This window comes from Somniosus microcephalus, chromosome 1 (genome assembly GCF_052327205.1).
Source record: "Somniosus microcephalus isolate GS21.2 chromosome 1, FLI_Smic_1.0, whole genome shotgun sequence".
Taxonomy (NCBI): domain Eukaryota; kingdom Metazoa; phylum Chordata; class Chondrichthyes; order Squaliformes; family Somniosidae; genus Somniosus; species Somniosus microcephalus.
Genome location: NC_140987.1, coordinates 32,514,403 through 32,529,330, shown reverse-complemented (window position 1 = coordinate 32,529,330; position 14,928 = coordinate 32,514,403). Strand labels below are relative to the sequence as shown.

The window sequence follows — 14,928 nt, the reverse complement described above, 5'->3', positions numbered from 1 at the left end:
CAGTAATTGACATTTCATCTGTCAAGAGCTTTTGACATGAAAAATCAGCGTTTGACAGCTCTGTGAAGTTGTCAATCACTGACAATCTGTCTTCTAACTTGAGTCCTTCTACTCAGACTCAGTTAGGGAGCTCTCCAGACCAGAAAGCAGAGGCTGCAGCTTTTGACAGTTCAGCGGCCATTCTGCTTTCTGTGCCGGTGAACTGAGGGACTCCCGAGAACTGAAGGAAGGAAACCTGCAGGAGAAAGTAAAGGTAAGTAAAACTTATTAAAACACTTTACACTTACCTCAGACACTTACCTCTGCACACATGCACCCATTGCTCACCTGCACAACGGACATCTCAACCCCTCCAACCTGACGGTCCGCCTCGCTAACTTGGCGTGGTTCAGAGCCGTCAGATAGCCCACACTTCAGGGCTAAAAATAGGGATTAGGCAAAAAACTGCCTGTTAACTATCTGTTAACAGGCAGTTAATTGGCACTAATCCCCTTCCCGCCTCGGGGAGGTGGCTCCCAGCACAGGTCGGGTACCCGCCTCCTGGGACATTGGCACGGGGGCGGGATGGGTTCCTGCCCCCCGATTCTGCAATTTTCCCACCACTCCAGCCTCCAAACCCGCCTCCTCGGGGCTTGGAAAATCGAGCCCTATGCCTCTATTTATGAAGTCCAGGATCCCGTAAGCTTTTTTAACTACTTTCTCAACCTGCCCTGCCACCTTCAATGATTTGTGCATATATACCCCCAGGTGTCTCTGTTCATGCACCCCCTTCAGAATTGTATCCTTTAGTTTATATTGCCTCTCTTCGTTCTTCCTACCAAAATGTATCACTTCGCACTTTTCTGTATTAAATTTCATCTGCCAGGTGTCCGCCCATTTCACCAGCCTGTCTATGTCCTCTTGAAGTCTATCACTATCCTCCTCACTGTTCACTATACGTCCAAGTTTTGTGTCATCTGCAAATTTTGAAATTGTGCCCTGTACACCCAAGTCTAAGTCATTAATATATATCAAGAAAAGCAGTGGTCCTAGAACTGACCCCTGGGGAACACCATTGTATACCTTCCTCCAGTCCGATAAACAACCGTTCACCACTACTGTTTCCTGTCACTTAGCCAATTTCGTATCCATGCTGCCACTGTCCCTTTTATTCCATGGGCTTAAACTTTGCTGGCATGGAATAAAAGGGACAGTGGCACTTTATCAAACACCTTTTGGAAGTCCATGTACACCACATCAACCACATTGCCCTCATCAAAAAACTCAATCATGTTATTTAAACATGATTTGCCTTTAACAAATCCGTGCTGGCTTTCCTTAATACACACTTGTCCAAGTGACTGTTAATTTTGTCCCGGATTATCGTTTCCAAAAGCTTCCTCACCACCGAGGTTAAACTGACTGGCCTGTAGTTGCTGGGTTTATCCTTGCACCCTTTTTTGAACAAGGGTGTAACATTTGCAATTCTCCAGTCCTCTGGCACCACCCCTGTATCCAAGGAGAATTGGAAGATTATGGCCAGTACCTCTGCAAATTCCACCTTTACTTCCCTCAGGATCCTAGGATGCATCCTATCCGGTCCTGGTGACTTATCTACTTTAAGTACAGCCAGCCTTTCTAGTACCTCCTCTTTATCAATTTCTATCCCATCCAGTATCTCAACTGCCTCCTCTTTCACTATGACTTTGGCAGCAGCTTCTTCCTTGGTAAATAAAGACAGATGCAAAGTATTCATTTAGTACCTCAGCCATGCCCTCTGCCTTCATGCGTAGGTCTCCATTTTGGTCCCACCCCTCCTCTTACTACCCGTTTACTATTTATATGCCTATAGAAGACTTTTGGATTCCCTTTTATGTTCGCTGCCAATCTATTCTCATACTCTCTCTTTTCCCCTCTTATTTCCTTTTTCACTTCCCCTCTGAACCTTCTATATTCAGCCTGGTTCTCACTTGTATTCTCAATCTGACATCTGTCATACGCCCCCTTTTTCAGCTTCATAGCCAATCCAATCATGTCCTCAACTGCTGGCCCACTCCCAGCATGCTTATCATTTCCTGAGAGAATTGTCAGAGACCGATTAAAGCACTAAGACTGGTGCCCTGGCCTAGACTGTTCCTGCAGATCAAATCTGGCATCTTCACTTTGAATCTCAATGTACAGCAACACCGTCAATTCTGTACCAGTGCTGGTACTGCAGCCAATCACGTAACAAATCTGCACTGTCTCAATAAAGTTGTAGGCAGCAGTGACTTTTTTCTGAGTGTGCTAAAGTTTTGGGGAATATTGCCCAACAATTGCTGGAATAAAAATCCATCATTTAATCTAATGTGAATACAAAACTAATCATTTTACCTCTCCCCATTCTAAATTTTTAGCTGGTAGTGGGTAATTGACTGGAATGTCGTAGGCTACTTCTTCCATGAACCATTTAAAACTCTTGCAGTGGTGTTCCTCACGAAACTTCTTCAGCTCAGATATATCGCCATAAGCCATGGCTTTTGTTTCTGGACGACTTGCATAAAAATAGTCGGCGTATTCATCCCACCAGACTTCTACAACGCGAACATAATTCTGTAAAAAATAACGTCGATAAAATAATTTCATGACTAGCACACGAGATCCAAAAGGGGGAAAACAACTTGCACACATCTGAAATCGAACCAACAGGAGGCAAAATAACTCAGCTTAAAAGTTGCGCCATTATGAAAAATGGAAACCACATTATGAAAATTTAGACTTCATGAGATAACATTGGAGACGGAAACACCAGTGCTCAGTTGTGAGAGAGAGAAGCTCTATATTACCATGTGGTGGAACTAGTATTCTCTTTCAGACCACAGACTGTAGAATGAAAGACTGAATTCCTGAGCAAAATTAAATTCCAAGGCAACTTTGGCTTGTAATTGAAGATGGCGGTCCCCACCCCATGAGTCGGTAGCTAGCTCATGATGACCCATCTAACCAATAGCAATGTTCGAAGCAGAGTGGCCTTCCAATCCAATACTTTTAGATAGTTGATTCTAAAAGGAAGCATCAGAAATTCAGCACCCAAACCATGAGCAAATATTTGAGAGAATGTTAGGTGTACTTTATACTTGTCTGCTGATTCCATCCATTCACCATAATGGGTTAAATTTGTTGCCATCGGAGGTGGGTGTAGATTTATTACCGCAGGTTGCTGTTCAAAGAATGATGGTACTAAATAAGTTGTCCAAACTTAAGGTAAACACATCATTGGTTTAGCATCCTGAAAGACGCTAGGGAAGAAATAGCAGGAGCTCGAACTATAACCTTGGAAAGGAAAATACTGCGAGTACTCTGGGACGGCAAATGTGAACATTCTCTTCAATAAAAAGGGAGAGAAGGCAGGAATTTGTAGCTCAGTTAGTCTTACTTCATTGTTGGTGTACTAGTAGAATCAACAGTACAGGATGAAATTACTAGCAAAGGAGCCTCGTCAGGTGAGGCACTGCCTGACTTAGAATTGCCCCTCCCTATCTCTGTAACCTCCTCCAGCCCTACAACCCTCTCAGATCTCTGCATTCCTCCAATTCTGGCCTCTTGTGCATCCCTGATTTCCTTCACTCCACCAATGGCGGCCGTGCCTTCAGCTGCTCGGGCCCCAAACTCTGGAATCCCTTCCCTAAACCTCTCCGCCTCTCTACCACTCGCTCCTCCTTTAAGACGCTTCTTAAAACCTACCTCATTGACCAGGCTTTTGGTCAACCTGTCCTAAATATCTCCTTATGTGGCTTGGTATCAAATTTTGTTTTGCAACGCTCCCCGTGAAGCGCCTTGGGACGTTTTACTACGTTAAAGGCGCTGTGTAAATGCGAGTTGCTGTCGTTGCGCTCGCGCACGCGAGTGGGGGCGTCGACTTCACTGTCAACAGCAGCTCAAGCTCTGGGTGAACGGGATGGAGCCCGTGATGTGAATGTAAGCTGTTGTGATATTTTATACACCATCCAACTTCAGGAATTTGAAAAAAAATTACCACTGACCTGTAATAGTCACTGACATGAATCAGTCATTCATGAAAGAAAGACTTATGAAATAATACTGAGCGGCCTACGGGTGGCGCTGTCCAGGGAGAGTATAAATACTCGGGCACGGGCCCAGCTTGCACAGGACATTCTTAACCGGAACAAGTGAAGGACACAACTAGACCTCCATGTTGTAAAACAGTTGATTAAAGCTTTGTTTAACGCTTAGACCAAGTGCCGAGTAGTTTTCTTACGTCAGTCACATTGTACTTTAGATAACTCCAGGCCACCAAATTTAGCAAAACAGTCTGGTGATACTCAGTTTTTTTTTCTACCAAGTTTTAGTTGCTTTTTTTAAAAGAATAAAATAAAATCCAATCTTGGATATAAATGTTTAAAAGAAAAACAACCACTGAACAACGCAGCTAGAAAAATATATACAGATTGTAAGGTTGGTGGTGGGATTCCACAGGAAGGACCTGTTGCCATGGTAACACAGCTGGCTTGGTTAGGCAAGTACGGTTGTGCCTCACCTGTCAAAAAGGTCACAAGCCGCCAGCGATTACCAGGCACTTTGGAGACGCGGGAATTAATCAGAGACAGTCGGCACAATTTCTAAAAGGCAGGGTTAAGATTGACCAATGTGCAGCATTGTTGAAATCAGTGCTGCCAGATCTTCCAGATGTTTGTACTTCACAGGTCATTAAAATAAGCCCAAAACTATTCATTTTATTAATAAAAATGGAACACAAGATATCTAAGTTCTGCAACACAACTTTATCTAATATACTCTAGTCAAACAATAAGCGATTGCTGTATTTTCTATCTAATAATTATTCTTTCTCGAGGCTGTTTTTTGTAATATTTTAAACTTATTTCTGTATTTTCTTTCACGGTTTCTGTAGTATTTTCTCCTCCTCTGGTTTCACAGCTGTTCTCTAATTCTGGTCATTCTGTACATTCAATCCCAGTCTCTCCTCCTCATATCCCTAATTTTCTCTCTCTCACCCTTGATTATCTTCCATGTCCCCACTGCCCACGTAATGAAGAAACTTCTCGCCCTCTCCATCATACGCCCATCATTTATGCCTCACCACTCAACTGCTTTCATTTTCAGGTAGCTGCTCTCATCTTTCTGTCTCCTCCGGCTCATTTTCAAAATTAAGTTAGGAGTTTATTCATTGGGGGACAGAGTCTGTTTTTCTCTTTTGTACCTCCTTCATTTCGGTTTCTCTTTCTCCCACTTCCCTTTCGCTCTCTGTGCTTCTTTATTTCATCAATTCTAATCACTTTCCCTTTATCCTCCCCTTTCTTACCCTTCTGTTTTATCTTATTCTTGATTGCATCTTCTTTACCCCCCTTGATGCTCTTGTACTACTTTCTCCCTTATCTTATATTTTTTTGTCACTTTGCCATTTTTCTTTCTCTTCTCTTCTTAGGCAGTCCCTCGGAACCGAGGATGACTTGTTTCCACATTAAAAATGAGTTCTCAGGTGACTGATGAGTCCAATGCGGGACCTACAGTCTCTGTCACAGGTGGGGCAGACGGTGGTTGAAGGGGCGGGTGGGTGGGGTGCTTCGGTTGTCGTGCGCTCCTTCTGCTTGGCTTCTGCTTGCTCCTGGCAAAGAGACTCGAGGTGTTCGGCGCCTTCCCGGATGCTTCTCCTGCACTTTGTGGGGTCTTGGGCCAGGGACTCCCAGGTGTCGGTGGGGATGTTACACTTTTTCAAGGAGGCTTTGAGGGTGTCCTTGAAGCATTTCCTCTGCCCACCTGGGGCTCTCTTGCCGTGCCGAGCTCCGAGTAGAGCGCTTGTTTTGGGAGTCTCGTATTGGGCATGCGGACAATGTGACCCGTCCATCGGAGCTGACTGAGCGTGGTCAAAACTTCGATGCTGGGGATGTTGGCCTGAGCAAGAACACTGACGTTGGCGCGCCTATCCTGCCAATGGATTTCCAGGACCTTGCGGAGGTAGCATTGGTGGCACCTCTCCAGTGCTTTGAGGTGCCTGCTGTACATGGTCCATGTCTCGGAGGCATACAGCAGGGCGGGTATCACTGCTGCTCTGTAGACCATGAGCTTAGTGCCGGGTTTGAGGTCCTGGTCTTCAAACACTCTTTTCCTCAGCGACTGAAGGCTGCACTGGCACACCGAAGGCGGCGTTGGACTTCGTCGTCGATGTCTGCCCTTGTTGACAGTAGGCTCCCGAGGTATGGAAAGTGGTCCACGTTGTCCAAGGCCTTGTCGTGGATTTTGATAATCGGGGGGCAGTACTGTGTGGCGGGGGCAGGTTGGTAGAGGACCTTTGTCTTACGGATGTTTAGTGTAAGGCCCATGCTCTCATATGCTTCGGTGAAGGTGTTGACGATGGTTTGGAGTTCGACCCCCGAGTGAGCGCAGACGCAAGCGTCGTCTGCATACTGTAATTCGACAACAGAGGATGGGACGACCTTGGATCTGGACTGGAGGCGACGGAGGTTGAACAGTTTCCTGTTTGTTCTGTAAATTAGCTCCACTCCAGTGGGGAGCTTACTGAGGGTGAGATGGAGCATTGCAGCAAGGAAGATCGAGAAGAGCGTTGGTGCGATGACACAGCCTTGCTTGACCCCGGTTTGTACGTGAATTGGGTCTGTGGTGGAACCGTTGGTTAGGATCAAGGCTTGCATGTCATCGTGAAGCACTACCTAGTGAGCGGATCACTGAACAATGATCCCAGAGAGCAAAAGGAGGCACTGCTCAATGGCTCCCAAGACAGGCGCGTATTTACATCAGGGCTTTTACATTAGCTCTCTGAACACGGGGCAGGGGACGGCTGTTTCTCTCATGAGAAATGGGCAGTCAGCAGAGGAAAATTGGGGATTGGGGGGGGGGGGTGGTGGGTTAACCTCCACTGCTCTGTGGTTACTGAAGGCCCACCTGATGCAATTTTTAGGTGGGCACTACATAATTGCCCATCTGTGTCACTGGCTCCTCCCCCCCCACTCCCAGGCCCAAAACTGCCGGGCAGCTCAACATAGGAGTCAGCAGATTCCCCGCCCTCCGAAAACTGGCGAGCCGCAGCCCACTGGCTTTGTGTGAGTGGCTCTGCTGTCCCGCGGACTTCAGGCCAGGTCTTGGGCTCATGTTAAAAGGCGCCCGCGGGGAGTCATTTGGTGGGGGTGCAGATTGTGAATTTAGGAAATTGGGTGAAAAGTAGGTGTACGCACGACCCAGGATGTCCAGAGGCAGCTGTGCTGTTACTCGTGGAAAGTGGAGGGGTGGCGGGGAGAAAGAGTGTTTCTGGTGCCAAGTTTGTGACTTTTTAAAATTTGGTTCTGTGGTAAATTTTATTTTCAGGGGTACATAATGGGAAGGGCAAGTAAACTGTGATGATTACAATTTTTTTGGTGAAACGCGACTGAGGGAAAGATTAAAATTGGAGAAGAAAGACTTTCTGTAACATGATTATTGAATGAATATGCAATAAACACAGGAAACAACCAAGACAGAAACACTTAACTAACAACAACAACAACTTGCATTCATATTGCGACTTTAATGTAGTAAAACATCCCAAGGTGCTTTACAGGAGCGTTATCAAACAAAGTTTGGCACATAAGCAGATATTAGGACAGGTGACCAAAGGCTTGGTTAAAGAGGTAGGTTTTAAGGAGTGTCTTGAAGGAAGAGAGAGAGGTAGAGAGTTGGAGAGGTTTAGGGAGGGAATTCCAAAGCCTAGGGCCCAGGCAGCTGAAGGCAGGGCCGCCAATGGTGGAGCGATTAAAATCGGGGATGCACAAGAGGCCGGAATTGGAGGAGCGCTGCTATCTCGGGGGAGCCAATGAGGAACATTGGAAAATATAGAGCCAAAAAAGGCTCTGCAATCTGGCTGTCTGGTCTCAATGGTTCAGTCCCTCAAATATTTAGCCAATTCTCCCTTAAATGTTTCTACAATCTTTGCCTCCTTGGGCAGTCCATTCCACACGATCACCACCCTCTGTGTAAAGTAATTGGCCTAAAAGGTGGTTGGCACTGTGCCTGTTTTGTGGGTGCTGTCTGAGCGCCGAAACCTCCCATATGGTGGGCAGGAATGTAAGCTTGTACTGAGCCTGAAATGCGTATATTGGTGTAGGCAAAAAAAAGGCATCCAAGGCCACGCTTGAGACAAAATTAGGCCCTTTGCATATTCAAATAATGGGCACAACACTGAGGCCCCCACTGTAATACTGAGTAGCCCTGAACATAGTTGGCACTGGGCCGTCTGCATTCAGAAAAACTAGGTCTACATGCAGCCTAACAGACGGTCCTTAAAGGGCTGCTGCTGCTTGCAACCAACAAGGTAGATGGTTAAAATATGCTTACCGGAATGTGAAGCCAGGAGGAGCAGGAGTGTTGTTACCAGCTCCACATTCAAACCACGCCAGCTACTGCCGGCCATCAGCATCCCTCGATCACTGCTGCCACCCCACGCACCCCCCCCCCACCCGATCCCGGCCACAACCCACCCTGATCTCGGTCTCAACCTTCCCCAATCGCCGCCGACCTCTACCCAACTCTTCCCGATCACCGCCATCCATTCACGGACAGGGGTAGTTCCCTGTGCCCTCGTTCTTTGGATCAGATCCCTCTTCTGTGTTGCGCCCTGTAGCCTAGAGCCATTTAGTTTATATTCTCACTATTTATTCCTTTCCTGTAGTCTCATTATCTTGCACTTGACCACATTCAAAACCACTTGGCAGTCAGTCCACCAATCCATCTAGATCCTTTTGTACTGGGGGGGTGGGGGGGAAGAGATAGAAAATGGCAAAAAGGTCAGAATAGACAATAAATGTTATCAAAGATTTGAAGAAGTAGCACAGAAGCACAACTGACAATTACTGTAACTACATCTATATATAATAAATGTTATAATACTCATATGCAAGATAGATGCATAGAAAGGAAGTCGAAGAGAAAGCTGGACATTAAATTATTGAGATCCTTGCCATATTGCAAACAGAGGCCTTCACATTTCCATTTAATATTATTTATAAAAGTCATTCAGGGACATGACTAAAGTTGGGTAATTGGACGGGTACCTACCTTTAATGTCGGGGATGACCCAACATGAGCAGGTGGTGGGTTCCCTGCCCATCCGTGTAGACGATAAATATGTCCAACACGAGAGCAAGGTACAAAGAGCAATTTTCCTCCGCACTGCCATATCTAGAGAGGCGTAGAACAAGAGAGAGAGAAAAAAACAACCATTTGTCGTGCAGGGATAAAAATCCTCGACAACTTTCCTCAACAATTATATCACATGCATTGATTCTGCACCTTCAAAAAGGTAAATCACCCAGATGATATTTTCAGATTAGAACTACAATCCCTAAAAGTAAAACTTTTCATAAATTGTTTAGCACTCACAATAATAAAACTGTGCTGGTACAAAATTTTACTTTGTTGTCGGGCTATAGCATTTCCTGACACAAGTGATGTCATTGTGGATTGTGTCAACATTGACGAGCCCGGCCGGCCAATGATGTTCCAGTGGTAATGGTGCCCTTACATCAGTAATTGGGTTATGAATTTAAGGACAATACCTCAAACATTATCATAATTCTCTGTACATTACCTTATATGATATCTCGAAGTTTTCACCTCCCCAGATTTGAAGGCCAGGATCATACAGCCCCAGTTCAAAGAAGTAATCTCGTTCAATAGCGAACAACCCCCCAGCCATAGCTGGGGACCTGGGAAAGTCATTATTGGACAAATAGATAGCAAATTAGAAGTTTCCAAAAGTTGTTGTACTCTTTCTGCACATAATCGTTTCTGAATTGCAAGTTTTAAATCCCGATAAAACTAATTTTAAGCTGCAGTGCCCTTTTCCAAAGAGGAATACACCAATTTCAGGTCAATTTCCTAAATTAAGATCCAGCCAACTGTTGATCTAGAGATACTAAAATAACAACGGAAAACGCTGGAAAAACTCAGCAGGCCAGGCTTTGAGGGTTAGGAACCATCATTAAGTACAGCAATGTAGCAACATTTTAATAACTTTTAAGTAACACAAGGAGAATAAAATGTGTAGAATCAAATAAACACATTTGGAAGATTTCAGCAAAGGCCCAAAACAAAAGGCCCTGAAAAAGGGTAATGCAACTTAGCTACACAGAAAATAAAACATGGAAAATGCTGGAAACACTCAGCATCTGTGGAAAAAACAGGCAAGTTAGTGCTTCAAGTGTAACCCTTGCCGAGTGTCTCCAGCATTTTCGGTTTTTGTTTCAGATTGCCAGCATTTGCAGTTTTTCTGCTTTTTAATTAATTACGTACAACCTCTATGTACTCGGAAATACAACTCCAACTCAAGGTTTAAAAGCAAGCAAGCAAAGTAATGCAAGAGTCTAATCCAGAACCTGTGATCCGTCTTAACAGGAAGAATTACCTTTACCTTTATCTTGTCCTTCCATCCCCCTCCCCCCATTGACAATACATATCTTGTTAGATCTGTAGACTATATATGCAATGGGACTACATGCTGCTGATTTGAGAACAGGCAAGTCCCTGTGCTTTGTCTTGGTATGGTTACCCATTTACTTTAATCCTGACTACAAATCTGGACCTGTTTGCAATTGGTCTTGCTCCACATCTGTGATTCTAACTCTACTGAAACCTTTATCCCATTTGCCTTTGTACTTTCTCCCCCAGAATGCCATATATAAATTTCAAACATTGCTGGCTTTTTTTCAACACTTTCTATCTACCAGCTGTTTCAATATCTCCAACCATCTCCTCTTATAGTTAATAACATACTCTTTTGTTTAACAATCGAATATAAACTTACGCTTGCAGCTTACATTGCTTTCAATTGATACTCAACTAGACTTGTGCTTTCCACTAAAGGATTCAGATCAGATTTCGCCTCCGCTACATGGTTCGACTTCAGCTTTTCCACTTCACCAAAGTTAAAAAAAAAAAACGGCAGGCGACAGGTAGAACATGCATTTAATATTCATTTTCTTTCAACTGTCGTCACAATCTTAAAGGAAATGACAATCCACGCAATTGTCTGGAGCTAATGTGGCCAAGGCAGTCATACTATGGCCCCCGGTAGCTACAAAAACACCAGAACTTGCCTCGTCGATGCAGGAAATAAGTGTCTGAGTAAAAAGTTACTGGCACCATAGGACTATAAATTCCTTTAACATTGAAAATCCACAATTAAAAACAAATATTCCACCCAGTGCAATCCACCCACAGTCGACTGTGCTCACATTCAAAGCCTGCCAACTGGAGAAATTGGAAATATTTTATTTCAAATATGCTATTGCATTACGTTTACTGTGCTGAACGGGATGGCGAGCTTAACTGGCCTCGTTACTAACTTTAGTTTAGGTAAAGCAGGGAAAAGCGCAGCACAATAACACTGCACTAAGATCAAAGGTGCTACATTCTAAAAAAAAAAGGCCACATCTGATTTGTGCCACTTTAACCAGTTGCTCCTTTCATTAAAATGACATTATAAACAGTAAAAACAATTTCGATTTATCAACTAAATGCTGTAAAACGAAATGTGAGCCAATTTGCAAACCAAGGTTACACAACATTCCGCATAATATTTACAGTATTAAATAAAGCAGGCTCATATATCTATGCTCACGAAAAGCACATTTAAATGCAGAAAAAAAATCCGAAGTTAAAAAGCCTTATAGAAGTGCTTTCTTTTTAAAATAAGGAGAATCATGTCAAGAATACACCTTAAATCATGGGAACACATGCGGCAGCAGAACCCCATGCATGGTTACAGCTTTTCATTTGGTCAGATCTGCAGAGCACCATAATATGTTCACGTAAGGTGGGTCCAAGATGGTCAGAACAAGGAAAGCAGAACCACAGACTCAAACTTAGATTTTTTTCAGGGAGAGGGAGAGCGGAAGAGAATCTCATGTCTTACACGAGAACAGCGCAGTGAAAATCTAAGGGTATTAGAAAGGCAGAATCAGGGAATCAGATTAAAGCCCGCTGCACTCACTTAATGCCAAGGAGCTATAATGTTATCTAATTTTTTGTTGTTGACCATATTGTGCAGACTATAAGATGCATTACAGTGAGGTGGAAGCACTACATGTAACAGTACATTTTTCTTTGGCCTAGATTAGTACTTTTTAATAGTTAGAAATTTCCAGTCAAAACCGTGAAAGTCGGCAATCACGCATTCAGCTGTTCATGCTCACATAAACTGGGTCAGGCCACAACACTGACGATCTAAAGCTAGGCCTTTCCGCAGGATGCAAAAAGAATCCCGAAATCATTTGTGGGTTGGCATGGTGGGGTGCAATATTAGTAACAAACGCTTTAGTGCATTCAGACGAGATTTATCTATTTTAATGAAGGTATTAACCAGTGTATTACAACTAGTCACTAATATCCCACAGCAAAATTGCAGCTGCTAGGGTTTAAATTATTTTTTAAATCTTTACAATGTACCTGCTACAATGGATACAGAAAGGCAGATGTGAGTGATTTGTTTCTATCCAACATAACAATGGAAGTCTAAAGATATTAAAGGCATTTGTACTATGCCATTCATAATCAAGGCTACTTCAGTCAATGGTTTATTTTTCCACATAAAAGTTAGTAGTGCATCTTATTTCCCACACAACAGGATAAACCAGGCGCTATCACATATAACTTTGTTTGTTTTGTAAGGATTGACCAATATTTAATGCTGAGCATAGCAACAAACAACACTACTTCCTCATGGTGACTCACAGTTTAGTACTGCATCTGCACCAGGCTGTAATGGATACTGTACATTCAATAATACAACCAAAGGAATTGGAAACAGCAACCTCATAAAAATACGAATTTCTGGATGGTCCGAGATGGCCATAAAAATACAAGCCAAAGTTAGGATTGTCCAACATAGAAAATCTAAAGGCCAGAACTAGACTGGCGTCTTGCTGTCTAGGTGCTTCTCTTCAAGATATTTGTCTAATTTGACGTATGAAAAGATCTAAGTCCGCTACAACCTCCTTTGGTGAGCTAACCCAAAAACTGTCCACTCTTCAGTAAAGTAATGCTTTCTTGTGTCCTGCCCGAATCCTCCCCTTTTCAACTTATACTCGTGTCTCTTTGTTCTGCTATGCTGCAGCAACTCGAATCGTCCCTGGCTTATCCTCTACATCCCTGTGCCTCATTAATTTGGATACCTCAATCATATCCCTCCTCAGTCCTCTGCTCTCCAACCAAAAGAATCCAAGTTCTGTGAGTGCATCCTCAAACATCTTATTCTCTAGTCCCCAGTCAGTCTCATAGTTGTTTTCTGCACACGCTGAGCTTGGTTACATCCTTTCTGTAGTGAAGGTTCAAGAACCGTGTACAATACTCAAGATGCAATCTGACCAATACTCTGTACAGTGGCAGAATAACCTCCTACAAGCTATAACTCTATTCCTCTTTTAATATAAAACATCCCATTGCCTTCTCGACAACAGCCAGACCTTGTCTTGATGTCTTGAGGGTGGGATCCATCTACTATAACTTAGAGCTCTTTCCTGATTTGTTATGGTCACTATTTTTCCATTAATCCTATAACCCCTCTGCTGATTTTGTATCCCTAAGTGCATAACTTATTAACATTGAACGGCATTTGCTAATTAGCCACCCATCTTTCCCAACAGTCCAATTCCCCGGTAGCTTGTCTCCGTCTTTCATCATGTTAACCACCCTGGTATTGTGGCATTATCTGCAAACTTTGAGATGAAGCCACCGACATCCTTTTCCTGGTCATTTATGAAACTGTTGACCGATACTAGGCCCAACAGCAAACCCTGCAGGAGCCCACTCGTCCAAACCCCTACTTCTCATTTACAAAGACCCTCTGTTTCCTAGCGCCCAAAACGATGAGATCCACACTGTAGCTAATAACGTGCCTGTTAATTTTCTCCACTAGTTTTCTAATCCATTCTAATTATTCACATGGAGCTGCATTTTAATGGCGTCAAAATAAGACTCATGAAAAGTGACGGCTGATTTCATGGTAAATGAACGCCGTTGGGCTAGCACCACTATTGCACAGTATTTCTAACTGAAACAACAGGCTTGGGTGTGGGAACTGATGGCTTCTCACTGATTCAGGAAGGGGTTAAAAGCTGTGCTCTTAGCTCAAGTGCTGTGTGTAATTTTACACTACTGTAATTCAAACCGATTTTCCACCTGATTTCTTCTCAGGTTTTAGAAATGGAGAAATAATAGAAGCCCTTTGTTTACTTACCTAAAGGCGCTCACTCATGTGTACATGTAATAAAGGGAGTGGCTTAAATCCACACTGGATGCCAAGATCTGGTGTGTGTGAAGGAAAATACGTGGCAGTGTGAGGTTATTGTAAAGTTCATATGTACAGAGGTAAAATTGTCCTCAGTGGAAAATACAAAACGACCTCTCAACTTTTTCCCTTTTGAAACCCATCTTCTTCCAAGACATTTATCTCTGCACATTTTGACAGAAGCGTTTAATTCCCTTAATACATTCCATGCCGCGCTATTTCCACCAGTTGTACTACTGGAAAAAAAGTTAAGGCGATTGCAGCCAACTGTGCGGGTTCAGGACACTCCCTCCGCAATGAATACCAGCTCAGAGTGTAAGTAGGAGCGGTATTTCAGCGATTGCATTATGTGCTAAACTGGAACTTCCTCTGGTTTGTAGTATTTCTGGTACAGTCTCCACACAGAAGTTGACAAAACTATTGGTCGATCCCTACTTGGCAACAAGCAATTCATGGCTTAAATGATTTAAAAGTTTTTTTTTTAAAGTTAAAAAAAAAAGCAAAGGTTCTCATGTTTAGATTAGCTCGAAAGATCTTGGCAACATATGTGAGTGCAGCCTGTTCAGTTCATTGTGAACATTATTTTTCAGGTAAAGGAGAGAAGAAATATCTAACATATAAAAATCAAGAACAAAAGCACAAATGGACATTAGCTG

The 14,928-nt window shown here is 43.4% G+C and overlaps 1 protein-coding gene across 2 annotated transcripts in view; it reads right to left on the bottom strand.

Annotated features, from left to right (window-relative positions):
- galnt7 (UDP-N-acetyl-alpha-D-galactosamine: polypeptide N-acetylgalactosaminyltransferase 7) overlaps positions 1-14,928 on the bottom strand; it is a 174,346-nt gene that overhangs the window by 7,048 nt on the left and 152,370 nt on the right. For both annotated transcript variants that reach the window (XM_085977628.1, XM_085977558.1), the window contains exons 7-9: positions 9,575-9,692; positions 9,043-9,165; positions 2,353-2,571 (exon numbers count right to left, since the gene is read on the bottom strand). In XM_085977628.1, the coding sequence (XP_085833754.1) occupies positions 2,353-2,571; positions 9,043-9,165; positions 9,575-9,692 (460 nt within the window). The remainder of the gene's footprint in view (positions 1-2,352; positions 2,572-9,042; positions 9,166-9,574; positions 9,693-14,928) is intronic.